The 14,971-nt window shown below is 44.1% G+C and overlaps 1 protein-coding gene and 1 long non-coding RNA gene across 2 annotated transcripts; one reads left to right on the forward strand and one right to left on the reverse strand.

The window, feature by feature from the left end:
- Window positions 1-2,478: 2,478 nt before the first annotated feature.
- On the reverse strand, window positions 2,479-14,446 carry LOC311030476 (fructose-bisphosphate aldolase A-like). The gene is made up of 8 exons (XM_084036244.1): window positions 14,412-14,446; window positions 8,429-8,545; window positions 7,076-7,342; window positions 6,525-6,685; window positions 6,311-6,394; window positions 4,561-4,735; window positions 4,272-4,471; window positions 2,479-3,820 (listed from the first exon to the last, which is right to left on the reverse strand). The coding sequence occupies exons 2-8, from the start codon at window positions 8,538-8,540 to the stop codon at window positions 3,728-3,730; spliced, it is 1,092 nt and encodes a 363-aa protein (XP_083892370.1). The 5' UTR covers window positions 8,541-8,545; window positions 14,412-14,446; the 3' UTR covers window positions 2,479-3,727.
- On the forward strand, window positions 8,543-12,282 carry LOC311030487. Its single transcript, XR_014598992.1, has 2 exons — window positions 8,543-8,614; window positions 8,648-12,282. It is a non-coding gene; the product is annotated as an uncharacterized lncRNA (long non-coding RNA).
- Window positions 14,447-14,971: the final 525 nt, after the last annotated feature.

Genomic DNA, 14,971 nt, shown 5'->3' on the forward strand with positions numbered 1-14,971 from the left:
CTGGTGTCTGCATCAACTAGTGAATGAAGTGGATGCTCATTGATAAGCGTGGGTTAGCCTGTACACCTTTTTATAAAGGTCATTGTCAGCTGCTGTTTTGCTTTACTTTAGATTCACCTTTGTTTTTTTTGTTTTTATTGTCCATTTTAGGCTGGACCAGCTGGTGTGTATTTAATTGTTTGTAGCACTATTTATTTTGCCCTTGTTTCCTTTTTAGTGGCATTAGTCGGCTCATATTGAAGGCTAGGCACATTAGAGTGGTTCCCTCACTGTTTGTAGTGTTAAAGTTCACCGGGACACAGTTTTCAGTGATGCACAGTGATGTTTGGAGTGATTGCCGATTGCCGTGAGCATGTGTGGTGGGTAAGTTGTTGCACTCCTTTTACACACCTCCAAGTAGGCTGCCTCCCTTTAGCTGGCTTCTGTCCACTCTTTTTGTTTATTTTGAATGTTTCAAAAAGACACAATTTTACTGTTAACCAAATAAGCCTTAAATAAAATTATTTAAGATTGACATATTACAGTATATGGGCTGCACGGTGGTGTAGTGGGTAGCACTCTCGCCTCACAGCAAGAGGGTCCTGGGTTCGATTCCCGGGTCGGCCAGGGTTCCTTCTGTGTGGAGTTTGCATGTTCTCCCCGTGTAAGCGTGGGTTCTCTCCGGGTTCTCCGGCTTCCTCCCACAGTCCAAAGACATGCAGGATGGGGATAGGTTCATTGGTGACTCTAAATTGCCCGTAGGTGTGAATGTGAGTGTGAATGGTTGTCTGTCTCTACATGTCGGCCCTGCGATAGACTGGCGTCCTGTCCAGGGTGTACCCTGCCTTCGCCCAATGACAGCTGGGATTGGCTCCAGCCCCCCCGTGACCCTGTACTGGAAGCAGCAGTACTGATATCTCAGATCTTTGACTCTTGCAGAGTTGCAATCAAAGAAAGTGGGTCACATATGTAGTCGAAATGTAAAATACATTTAGATTTTGGTGGCTTCTTGACCAAGAAAAGGCAGCCAGTGACTTTTTGGTGCATGTGGATGGAAGACAACAACTCCCATAATGCACAGCTCTGCAGGCCATGCCCACTGATCTGTCCCCCCTCAATCAATCAATCAATCAAATTTTATTTGTATAGCACTTTACAATAGCCAGACGGTACCCAAAGTGCTTTACATCAAAGCAATAAAATAATACATAAAAACAATACATAAAAACACAGGAAAGTGCCACAGTGCTGCAAGAAAACACAAAAAAAGTGCTACTAGTGAGGCCCTCTAAAGTGCATCAAGTAAAAAAAAGGCAAAATAAGTAATAAGCGTTCTGAACAAGTTGGAGACGTGAGATTAAAGACTGGCTGAGGCTGACATAAAGTGCATTACAATAGCCCAGTCTTGAACTGATGAAAGCGTGCATCGCCTTCTCGAGGTCCTGCCGACTTAAAAAAGGCTTCACTTTGGCCAGGAGACGCAGCTGAAAAAAGCTAGGTGCAAAAAGTTCAGAGCCAGCCACTGTTCTCCCACCGGTTTGCACTCACACATCGACGTCTCAAAGTCAGTAACGTAAGAGAACAACACAGGGAACATGACTGAAACTTTACTGACAAGTGACGTCTGGACATATTTCTAGTAAACACTTGAACTCTGGATCTGCATGTGAGTGTGAGTGAGTGTAGAACAGCATTTTTATTCTAAAAGGACCGGTCCAGTTCCGCTCACACCCCGAGTCTGAAGTGAGGTCCCACCACTGGTCAGTAATAGGTTAGCAGTCTCAGTGGGTCCCACCACTGCTCTGTAACAGGTCTGTAGTCTCAGTGGGTCCCACCACTGCTCTGTAACAGGTCTATAGTCTCAGTGGATCCCACCACTGGTCTGTAACAGGTCTGTAGTCTCAGTGGGTACTGCCCCCTATAGGCAGGTTGAAGACATGAAGAACTAGTGTTGTAGTCTCACCTCCTCTAACCAAAGAGCCTCTGATGATACAACATGAGCATATTTGCATCATCGGAGGCTCTTTTTCAGAATAGAAACACAGAGATCTCCGTCTCTGGGAAATGAGGGAATGATGCACGACCATCAAACACACTACCGGGTTTATACCAATACAAATCTTATTGCAAATGGTGAAGTATCCCTTTAATGTCTTTATGATACTGGCCACAGATAATCTGCTCAAATTGGGTTGGATTCTTTGTCCTGCTTCCCTCATTGTCATTCCATGAACAAGGACATGGTTGTTCTTGGTCCTTCTCCCCTTCCTCCTCGTCCATCACCTCTCACACCAACTCTTCCTCCTCTGCCTCTGTACGTTTCTTGCATTCTTGGATTTCTGAAAATATTGCGTTTCTTTGCCACCACCATGTGTGCGATGACGTATTGTTACTAATGTAAGCTAATATGCAACACTGCTGTTCCATCGGCAATATAATTAAAGATGTATTATTGTGATAATGAGAAATGCACACTGCTAAAACAAACTCAGGACATCGTTAGTGGTGGAATCGTTTATTTTGAATCTTTCTCCAGTGTGTACTCTATAATAATAACACTATAATAATTAATAATCATTATACCGTCTTCTGCAGAGTCTCCCTCCGGCAGCTGAATAACGAAGGCACATGAACGGAGACGATGTTGGAAATTCCAACCTCGACCCTGCAGAGGACTCTCTCTCTCTCTCTCTCTCTCTCTCTCTCTCTCTGTGGGCTTTAAGTGCACAAACAAAGTAAAGTGACAGCAGGACCCAATCCCAGTCTCCTTGCAGTGTGTTGGCTTTATTGGATTCATTGCATCCTATGGAGGAGAAAAAGGAAAACCCCAGCCAAAGCAATCAGGCTCCTCCCCCTTTATGGATCTATCTTCCAGACTCATGACCTCGCTAACTAACTAACAACACATCACCAAAGCATGACGTTATCAGTCGTAGCGTTTAACCTTAGTCTGATCCCTCCTCCCCACAGAGTAGAAATAATAACCAATGTACTATGTAATGTTTTTTTTTTTTTATCAAAACAGCATCACTAAGCAGATTTCAAAGAACTGGTTGATGAATGAAGCAGGAGTTTAATAATCATCATGTTTCTGAGGCATCATGTTAAATCGTTAATGTTTCTGAGCCAGTCCTCCGTTTCTCTTTTTTTTTACGCTCATATTGTTCACCTATTTAACTTTGCCAAAAACTATTTGCCAAAAATAAATCAACTTATTGGTATTTTTAGATCAAAATCCCAAATCGTTTTGTTCCTGGAAAACAAAATGACACTTGCTATCATCAGCTAATACCAACTAATTTCAACCAATAAGATCACGACAGCACCCATCCATCAACCAATCAGAGCTAGAGAAGGTGGTAAGCTCATCTTTTCAAAGACCAAATTAAAACATGATGTCCTGTTTCACCGTACAAGGTTGCAGACTCACGCGACTTTAACGTCAAAGGGCTATGAAGTGTCTGCAGAAATGCTGAGTCATGCCGGGCTCAACATGGGAGGAGGTTGGTGAGCCTGGAGATCATGGTCGGGCCCCACACAGAAGTGCAACGTCAAACTTTCAAACTTTCTACTGGGCTTCTGGGTATTGTAGTCATTTTATCAAAACTCCTAATGCTGTGATCACTACTGGAATTGTGTTGAAAGCTTGGAGTGTGTGTGTGTGTGTATGTGGCAGTGAGCATGTGGTGGGGAGGGGTGGGGTGACTGGGAGGAATAGGGAGGAAGTGATGCAGCCCGCTGGTTGACTTCAGTAGGCGTGGTCCGCCACGAACAGAGACTCCTGAGCGGCCCCCTGCTCTCCGGAGGACTGGTACTTCCCAACAGCTGCCTTGCTGTTATTCTGTGGACAAACACACAGTCAGACATTGGATGTCTTTTTCCTGTTATTTATAGAACGTATAAAACATAAAGGATTTGTATTTCCATGACGTCATGTTTTTCAGCAGATTAAAGGCAAATCTGTAGTGTAGCCGCAATAACAGACAAGGAAAATGATACACACATAAACTCTATCCACATATTCCTACACATAAATATCTCTAAACTGAACCGTTACAATGGCAAAATCAAATTGGAATAATTAAAAAATAATAATCAGTAACAGTTCAGGTAGAGAGTGGTACTGCAGCAGGGAGGCAGAGAGGCTTCCAAAACAGAAACACACTCAATGATAATATGCACTACTTAATACATACATATCTATTTCTGTATGTGTATTGGCTTTCCCCAACAAAACCTGGTTCTCCCCTCCCCCTCTTCTTCCTCCTGTTCCTCTTCTTCCTCCTCCTCACCAGAGCTCTCTTGACGTACTCCTCCTGACAGGCCTTGCCGTTCTCCTTCTTGCCCCCCCAGGCCTTCAGAGCCGAGGCCTGCAGGGCCCGTCCGTAGGAGAAGGTGAGGGCCCAGGGCCGGTGGAGGGCACACTGGTTGATGGCGTTAAGGTTGACGGTGGCATCCGCCTCACTTTGACCGCCTGACAGGAAGGTCACACCTGAGGGTGGGGGGGAACGCACAGCAGGAAGGTCAGGTGGAAACAAGGTACACTCTCATTGAGGATGTTATTCTCCAGGACCACCTCACCTGGCACCGCGGGGGGCACAGCGCGGCGCAGGGCGGTGACAGTCGCCATGGCGACATCGTGAGGGCTGTACTTTCTGGGGCAGGAGTGTCCAGCAGTCACCATGTTGGGTTTGAGCAGCGTGCCCTCCAGGTAGACGTGGTGTTCGGACAGAGCCTTGTAGACCGCCGCCAACACCTGTGAGAAACAAGAAACCACCACGTTGGTACAGTCATCTCAGCAGCCACGTCCTCCTGAGGCCCAGCTGAAGACCTGATCCACCCTAGCAGCTGAGACTCGGCTGTCCCGTCTCAAAGACTCGGCCTTCTTTTCCTGATTCAGAGGATCCAGCTGATCCTTCACGGCCCACAACGTTACCCAGGATTCATCGTGCCACTGTGACGAGTGGATCAGCAGCCGGAGATGCAGCAGAATAAACTTGTGAATTTGTTGAGTTTCAACTCACTGGAACGATCCAAATGTAAAAAAGGAACGTCCCATTTTGGTTAAAAAGATACTAACCAACAAGCTAACGTTACTATGAGCATCTGCACTATTTAGAGCAGTGCGGCTGATCATCCGACCTTCAACTGACCTTCATCCGACCTTAGTTACATCCACTGAAAGTCAAACTTTTAAAATGTCATTTTAATTGACCTAAAATCATCATCATGATATAAAATATGACATCCGGCTTACTTTTAATCAGATAAAAGTTAGATACCTCTTCTATGCTGTTTCATGTCAACCGGAGCCGGTTACTAGGCGACGGGAGTGCCAAAGGGTGGAGGCGGGAACAGCTGGTGATGCAAACAGGAAATGCTTGGTGCTTCAGCAGTTTCCTATGAACGATGTGGCCGACACCACGTCTGAGTGCCAGGAGGAGAGATGACTCCATCCATGGCTGCTGCATCTGTTAACAGCAGCACAACCGGTTTGAATGCCTCTCGTACACGTTTGCAGCAGCAGACGGGTTCAGACACGATCACAGTGAGAACATGCACCACGTCACTGGCCAGCCGGCACACGTTCACCAGAACCAGATTCAGGGCGACGTGCCGCCCCAGCCATCAGGGCTGAACCATAACGAAGCTGTTGTTGTTTCAAACGCAGGCTACTGAGTTAACCACACCTTACAGCTGAAGCTGCAAATTACAATCTGTCTTTAAAAGGCAAACCTCAGGGGTGTATGTGAATGTGTATTAAAGTGGGTCATATGTGTAGTCGAAAAAATACATTTAGAATTTGGTGCCTTCTTGACCGAGAAAAGACAGACGGTGACTTTTTGGTGCATGTGGATGGAAGACAACAACTCCCACAATGCACAGCTCCGCAGGCCACTCCCAAGCCTCAGTGGGTCCCACCACTGGTCTGTAACAGGTCTGTAGTCTCAGTGGGTCCCACCACTGGTCTGTAATATGTCTGTAGTCTCAGTGGGTGCTGCCCCCTATAGGCGGGTTGAAAACATGAGGATATTTGCATCATCGGAGGATCTTTTTCAGAAACTCGAAGATCTCGGAATTAAGGGGAATGATGACGACATTCAAACACACCAGGTTTCTAATGACACAAAGCTTCATGCAGATGGGTGAAGTATTCCTTTAACGATCATGCTTCCGGTATTCAGTTTACATGATGGAAAACAATGAAATCTCTGTGTTTGGGAGGCTGAAAACAGCATTCTCCATCCTACTAACGATTGGTCAATTCCACACGAACATCTATTGTATGAAACGGCTGAATGTCGCCTCTTCTGTCCCCACCATCACTCACCTTCTCCGTCACATACTGGCACCGCTGCAGGTCGTGGTCCCCGTCTGGAAGAATCTCCGGCTCCACGATGGGCACGATGCCATGCTGGATGGGAGAGAAGACGGCAACCGATGTCATGGCAATGGAGACAATAGCTCCTCCTGTGGAGGGGCTGTGACTTGTGTACCAACTCTGCACTGAGAGAACAGCTTCTGGAACCGTTGGAGAGTCTCACCATCTGGCAGATGCTGGCGTAGCGGGCCAGCACGTTGGCGTTCTCCATGATGGCCAGCGTGGATGGCGTGGTGGAGGTGATCTTCAACACACATCGCCACTTGGCAAAGTCGGCGCCGTCCTTCTTGTACTGAGCACAGCGCTCGTAGAGTCCGTCCAGACCTGCCGAGCAGATGGGACGGCTTGAGTGATGCAAGCAGACTAACGACAGAACTTTGTGCTGAGAACGTCGTTATGGTGACGTCACCTGTTGGTTTGGGAACCACGGTTTTGAAGTCGCCATCTTGGAAATGTGTTCATCAGATCCACCCGTCGCTCCTCCACAGTCCAAATATGGTCACTTCCTTCTCTGGTTGGAGAAATTCCAAGATGGCGACGGGCAAAATGCTGAAGTGGAAGCTTCAAAACCGTAGTCCACGACCAACGGGTGACGTCACCATGACGACGTCCTCTGCGTATGTACGGCCTGTAGTAAAAGCTTTGTTTCTGTGTGAATCTGTCGTTACATGGTGATAATGATCTTATCATGAGTAGCAATTTTCCCCTCCAAACCTTGAGTGGTGGTCTCCCCGTTGGTGCCAGCAAGGGGCACCACGCCCTTGTCCACCTTGATGCCCACCACCATGCCCTTCTCCTTGACCAGCTGGGGGAAGAGCTTGTCGTCGTCGGTCTTCTGATAGAGCGTCTCGTGGAAGAAGATGACTCCGCCGATGCAGGAGTTGACCCGGTCGTCTGCAGTGAGGAGCAGCTGGCGGTAGAGCCTGCGGTTCTCCTCTGTGTTCTCAGCGTTGATGCTCTGGAAGCGTTTAGCCATGCTGCCTGAGGGAGACACAGCACGATGATGACATCACACCTCTCCTCAAACAATGATGTCATTGTACAGAGAGACGTTCACAGTTCCATTGGTATTTACATGATTTTATCCACAATGTTTATTGCACCAACTTTTTGGCCCACGAGTATAACTGGAGGTCAGGTCACAGAGGGAGGTGAGGGGAGATGCTGAATTTTTGAGGCCAATATACTGTATCATCCAACATATCAGCCAACATATTTAGTTCAAATATATCAACTCTGAGTTGAAGTAGAAACTTGTGTGACTCTAAATCTTTCTCAGCAATGAGATTCTCCTCGTGTTGTCCAGACGTTGCTGAATCCTAAATGGAGGAACCGGATGTTGCCTCCTGTGTCTCTGGTCCCCCAGAGGTCTAGATAGCAGCCCACATTATTTCAGAGACCAGACCAGACTATGTGGAGAAACCAGAGACTGTCTGCGGTCCCCCAGAGGTCTAGATATTAGCCCACATTATTTCAGAGACCAGACCAGACTATGTGGAGAAACAAGAGACTGTCTGTGGTCCCCCAGAGGTCTACCATAGTAGCTCACATTAGTCCAGAGACCAGACCAGACTATGTGGAGAAACCAGAGACTGTCTGTGGTCCCCCAGAGGTCTACGATAGTAGCTCACATTAGTCCAGAGACCAGACCAGACTATGTGGAGAAACCAGAGACTGTCTGTGGTCCCCCATAGGTCTAGATAGTAGCTCACATTAGTCCAGAGACCAGACCAGACTATGTGGAGAAACCAGAGACTGTCTGTGGTCCAAACAACAAGGTCTCTGTCGTATTTATGTCTAGATTACCTTATTTGGAGTGTTGATGGAGCAGCTACAATGTTAGCATAGCCTAGCACCCATTAACCCAGACTCCATTCTGAAAACAAGCATTTGAAAAGTTTTCTAAAGCTATTATTACATATTCTGACTCCAGATCAGCTATCTGCAAAAGCTGCTTGCAAAAGCAGGCTTTCAACCAGTCGAGGGCTGTCTCTGTATATGTATGCTTGGCTGAGTTTGAGTGTTCATGTGAGTACTGTACATGAAGAGTGATCAGCGTCTTCCTACCTGTGGACTCATCGGCTGCCAGAATGCCTTTCCCAGGAGCCACGATCCTCCGAGCGATATCACCCAGCTCCTTCTTCTGCTCGGCACTCAGGAAGGGATGGGCGTGAGTCATGGTGGCTGGGATGGACACACAGACACACACCTCATCAACGTCCTCCCTGAGGAACGCCACACATTGTGCTGTGTGTGTGTCCACACTTTTTTTCCACATCAGATCAGAACTTTTTCTCTCTTTAAAAACGTTTGAAATTGTAGTTCTAAAGTTGTCACAGAGCGTTCTTGGCTGCATGAAGAAAACTGTCTCTATTTATTCATTTCCACAGTATATTCCTTTATTTTTCCGGCCAGGAAATAGTGTTGTTGTTTGTATGGGTATGTACACTAATCAGAATGGCTTTTATGTGATGTCCTCTTTTTAAGAATGCTTTCATTAATTATTGCATTTTCACAAATTGTATTTGTTGTAGTGATTTGATTTATTGTTTCATTTATTCTCCTGTTTTTCAAAGCACTTTATAAACTCTGTTTAAAAGGTGCTATACAAATACAATTATTATTTTTAACACTGTCTTTATCGATTTTTCAACATAAGTCAAGCAACAAACAACGTGACAATTTTCAATTCCAAAACCTTGCTGGATATAAATGTATGTATATATGTTCAAAGTCGTTCTGTTGCTGCAAGTTACATGATGGTTATGGATTCAGGGTCTTTTAATAGCATTTGATCATCTTGGTCTATAGTTTAGGACATGTCAACAATATGCTTTTCAAAAAATTCTAAACAGCAGAAAATCTAGTTTGGTGGTAGGTGGTCCTTTAGGGTTTTTGGAGAGCAAATGGAGCTAAATTTCACAACACATTGCAGTTACGGTGTGAGGGGCGTGGCCATGTGAAAACCACATGGCCAGGGGGGGGGGCGCTCGTGAGTAATTTTTTTTACGCCCGAATACGAGACCTAATGTATATAATCACATTTTTCACCATGCAGGGTTCATTAACATGCCTGTATATTTTTCTAAAGGATTACTGTAACACTTCACTGGAAGCATTTTTTAAAAATAATTAATTGTAATAAGACAGAAGAATAACTGAACATACTATTTCTACAACAAGAATATATTTATGATATATTGCTTATATATAAGCAAGTTACTCACTCCATGTTTAATGTACTCGTAACAAACAAAGCAAACTTTACCTTCATTATTCAAGTATGTATATTAGGACATACAGAGTTGTGTACTAATATGTACTCCGTATCCTTAAAGGGACAGTGTGTAACATTCTAAGTAATTTATTATCTAAAATCAATATCTTCATTCATAAATAGGTCCTCATAAGTGTATAATAACCTTTGCCAGTAATCTGATTCCTCCTCGTAAACAAATAATGTCTTCTCTGTGTTTCCATTGGACGGTAAGTCCTCCGGAGGCTTCCATGGCGTTCCTCCATGTTGAAGACTAGAACCTCCGAGGAGGGACATGAATCTAAATGTGATGTTGTTCAGAGCCAGCGTGAATGAAAGTAGATCACATCAGCGAGAGCGACTTCTACTGAGCTTTTCATCCCCCCGTGGTGGACGTCCCGGACACGACCTTTGACCTTTTACAGTCAGTGTTGTAGAGCAATATGAGCACTTTAGTCACATTCCTTTGTGTGTTTAGTTGTTAGCTGATGCTAAAGGCTACGACATCGTAATAGAAGGCTACCAGAAATAAACCAACATAAATGACTATCTTGCTGGAGGAGTAATGACTTCTACAGGCTCACATGTTTGTTTGAAATATCAACCTCATCACCTGAAAGAATACTGGTCAAGTGGTGTTGGACGACATGTTGTCAGAGCTTCTTGGTTCATAACGGCTACCGGAGTTACAACGAAGCGATGCACTAGAGAGCACTATTCATCTGAATGCAAAATGCTATTTCACCACTAGATGGGAGTAATTCCTACACACTGTCTCGTTAAAGTAGGCTCCACCACAAACTCTGTTTTTTCAAACAAAATACAGCAAACAAGTGAACTAATGAAGTGTACAAGTATACAAGTATACTGATAATTTGTGTGTTTACGAAGACAGTAACAGCCTCACGCCCGCTGAACAGCGTCGGTCTCATTAGGCTTGTTCGGGATGGTCTTGACTTGACTTGACTTACCACGCCGACGAGAGCTGCAGGTGTCTGAGGGGGTGGGCTCTAAAAGAGACGGCAGCCAAACGCCGTCAAGTCGGACAACAAAGCCAACGTGACTATAGTGCTCAAGCGATAGAACACAGCAGCAAACCAAAGAGGATATGTTTTATATATATATATATATATATATATGTATATGTGTATATATATATATATATATGTATATATATTACACACACACACACACACACACACACATACATATATACATAAATACATACATACACACACACACACGCAAGGCAACATGTGGAAGGCATTATTTTTTTCCAGTATATTTGTATTATCATTCTATGTTTGTATTAACCAGACCTCACATATAATAGGCCTACTCACAACACAATGCACGGAACTTTAGATCAAGCCATGAGATCAATGGGACCAAAATAAAAAGTATCATTTCACCACAAGGTGGCCGCCGAGTGCGGACCTGAACACACGTCATTGAACTTTTAACCAATGAGAACCATTCCGCTGTAGCGGAGGTGTGGACAAGCCGGTTGCAGCCGTCTTAGACCGCGCTGCAAGAAGCGGCTCTTAAAAACTTGTTCCTGCGATGTTTTGGGTGACGTGATATGGTCGCGACCCTGTGACGTCTTTGCAGTCGGCTGCTAAGTCGGACACAATTCTAGCCATCATGCATCGCTTTCAACCCACAATACATCACGTTAGGTAGCGCGCTGCAGGCGGCTACATCAAGGCTGTGTTCGAAATGCCATACTAACGTCCTACTCGTACTCAATTGTGACGTAAATTTGAGTACGTAGTGCGTTCAGATACAATAGTATGTGAATTTGTGTACGCGAGAAATGCCCGGATGTATACTGCATTGGCAAGAATTTCTGAGTATACAGTGGACCTTGCTAAATCTACTCAACTTCCCCAAAATGCATTGCGGCTCGTCTGACTTCTGAAAAGTTTTGGATAATGGCGGACGATTGCGGTGATTCTGGCGACAGCCCGACACAAACCGCGTACACATGTAAGTATACTGTAACATGACTTTTATGTTTCCAGCTGACTTTTAAATCGTATTGATAATGAACGTTACTTTATTGTTGTTGGCATTGTACGTTAACGTTACGAATCGAAGGTCCTGCCAGCCGGCTAGCCTACTGACGGTAATTTACCATAGAGGTTAGCGAGCGTAAGCGGATCGGCAAATGTGCCGTTTTTACCGACGTTAACTAATAATATAGTGCTTATGTTAAACCGTGGTTATATATTTACTAACGGTGGTAAATAACGCGGTGCACCGTTGTCCGTTAAAGGGAGGGATGCAGACACCGGGCGCCTCATTCAGTGGAGGGAACGATGAGGAGACGTTCACCGGCAGGAGGAATACTGCTCTGAGAGGCTTCACTTAAGAAAATGTGGTATTAAATGTTATAATTCTCATATGCAGGGCTTACTACTACTGTTGCATATTTAGCTACTCAATGATATAAGGTTGAACACCAGCGTATATAGACGGGAGATGTACTGCTCTCCTGAGATGTCTACCTGAAACGTTCTGTTGAACAGCAAGAAATCATCAATGAACTGTAACACTTTTCTACGTGCTGTTCTTCATATAGGATGTTTATTGAAGAACATTAGATGGAGGGAAGGTGGAGCTAGATGGACAAAGAAGAAGTGGGAGAACATGAAGCAGAAATTACAAGGTGAGTTGGAAGCAGTTTAAAGTATTGAACACTACAGCATAAAAGAAACCAGATGAAGTTGTCTTTCTTATTAATAATCAGGCAAAGTCAGTGCTGGGTAATATCTACAATGTGTTAAATGAGTCCATTAAGTTGGTCCCATGTGGAACAGTATTACAGTACATATTATAATATATGACTAGTGGTGAATAGTTGATCTATACAATGATTATGAGAAGTGTTGTTTGTATGAACTGAAGGTGTCAGCACTGAGGGAGGAGAGGTCACTGCTGCACACTGGAAGTGTTTGTCATGGATGAGGTGATGGAGCAAAGACCTGCTATTACCCCACTACACCCCATCTCCTCAGCCATGATGCCAACCACTGCAGCAGGGTCTCTCCTCCAGAGCAGGAGGGAAATAGACCTGCAGGCCTAAAACATGAGTCAACAATCATATATATATATTCAGATATTTATTATTTAGATTTGTACACAGCCTAATAATCGTAAATCATTAAACAGGAAACATTTGTCTGTAACAACTTCTACTGTGTGGTATTACTTATAAACTGCACTACTGATAAACACAAATAAAACAATAATCATGTTCCTGCAACACAGGGATCCGGACATTTGGAGCAGACACTGCAGCTACGAGCCTCTGAGGATGTCCCAGGACTGCTGGAGTGGCTCGTTGACTTCGTCGCTGTCACCCCCATCACCACCGTGAAACTATGGACATGGAACCCATCTGTTCTGTTAGTAAGCAGTGGACGAGGTTCTCCATGGAACGCCTTGAAAGACAGAAGTCCTTCCTTAAATCCCCTTCCCGAAGTAGAGGCCCATCGAGGGAACATGAGGATTGACCTGCAGTACTGCCGTCTGGCACCAACCTGTAACAGAAAACATCAGATATTACATTTATTCAGAATGTTTTCCTATTCATTTGTTGATAAACTACTTATTTCTTCTTATCATACACGTATTGCAACCTGTATATATAACATGGATTATTTGTCTAATAAATTATTCACTAATATCCCACTTGCTTGTACTTGTTTATTTTTATCACACCAAACTCATACATGATATTATTAAAACCACTTATATTAGCCTACATGTAGCCTACATTTGTTTATGCATGCATATGCACATCTATTGATAATCAAATAATAAAGGAACGTATTTAAACCAGATAAGTCATACTTACTTCAGAGGGAAATCCAAATTCCATGTATGTGAATAATGTAGCTCCTCCGACGTGCCGATTGCCTGCGTCGTCTCCGTGGTGAAGGTTGCTGGTGTATAAGAGGTATAATACGATCTATGAACGGACGATTAATGATCGATAAAAGCTGCTTAACAGTCGCGATCGATGGCGAGTGGAGAAGCTACTCAGGTAAGAAGAAGACAGGGAAAGCGTGAGAGCGCGCATATATAATAAACTGTAGAAAACATTTGACAGTTGTAATTTGACTTAAAAAATATTTAGAAATATTAAATTAACTGTAATAATAATCATGCTTTATATTTTGATAAGTAATTAATATAAAACGGGAGCTAGAACCGCTAACATAATCGATTCGGTTACGTGAGAGTAGATGAGGACGTGATGTCAATAAAGTTAAAAAAAAAACAAAAAAATGTAGTATGAGATGTGTATACTTCGGTGTGAACCGTCTGAGGGTAACAGCATACTCATACGTTCATTTAGTAGGCAGTATGCAGTAGGCCTACATACACGTTGAGTATGTAGTAGGCAGTACGTTAGTATGGCATTTCGAACACAGCCCAAGTCGAATTCGCCTATTATTACACCAACTTCACCGCACACTTTGACTGTTTCCGGTAACTGTTACTGATCTTTCCGGCAGTATTTGGTACTTGCTTGCGTTTAATACTGTAGTAATCTACGCTACGATACGGGCATGACGTCACTTTCGCGTCCTTACCAAGCCTTCTGAAGGACTTTTAGTGGGAGTTCAAACACAACTGAGCCTTTATTAAAGTCATTTATTGAGGCAAATAACTTATCTTCTTAAGATAATAGCTGGATAATAATAATAATACATAAATAATACATGAAGAGAAAAGTCTTCCTAGCTCTTCTTTTAAAAAGTTGGATGGAGAAATAAAACTCACGAGATCGTTGCGACGTTCAGAGTCGGGAGGAAGAAGAGAGATGCAGGAAGCTGCTGACGTTCAAGCACAGAGATGGAGACACTGGGGGCGGGGCCTCGGCGGGACTGTCCAGTCAAAGCTCACTTCATCCAGTAGGAGGGCGTTTATTATGATGCTGAAACATCAATGTTTTTTTTATCCCTCACCGCAGGCTTACAGGCGAATATCCTGCCCCCCCCCCCCCCCCACACACACAAACAAAAAACACATAAATAAACACCAAAAAGTTAAAACATCCTATCACGCACACAGAATGAATACACACATTAAATGCTTTAATCAATTAAATATCCTGTATATATATATATATTCCATATGGAAGGATGGAAGTGCTTGTTGCCTGTGAGACAGAGATGAGGGCAGCACCCTCCAGACCTGTGGGTGTACGTGAGAATCCTCACATGCAAGATGACCAGAGCATCACCACAGTGCTGCAGATACACAGTCGACGAATGGCAATAATCCTTTACCTTTAGCTCAGTCATGACTACAAACACCAATGTACGGGTGGAGCTGATTGG

The sequence above is a fragment of the Eutrigla gurnardus genome (genome assembly GCF_963514095.1).
Source record: "Eutrigla gurnardus genome assembly, chromosome: 20".
Lineage (NCBI taxonomy): Eukaryota > Metazoa > Chordata > Actinopteri > Perciformes > Triglidae > Eutrigla > Eutrigla gurnardus.

Coding starts and splice junctions, on each gene's coding strand:
- LOC311030476 (XM_084036244.1), bottom strand. CDS start 8,540: ATGACTCACGCCCATCCCTTCCTGAGTGCCGAGCAGAAGAAGGAGCTG. Junction 4,736..6,310: donor GCCAGTATGTGACGGAGAAG/GTGAGTGATGGT, acceptor TGTTTCTCACAG/GTGTTGGCGGCGGTCTACAA. Junction 4,472..4,560: donor TGTGCCCCCCGCGGTGCCAG/GTGAGGTGGTCC, acceptor CCCCACCCTCAG/GTGTGACCTTCCTGTCAGGC.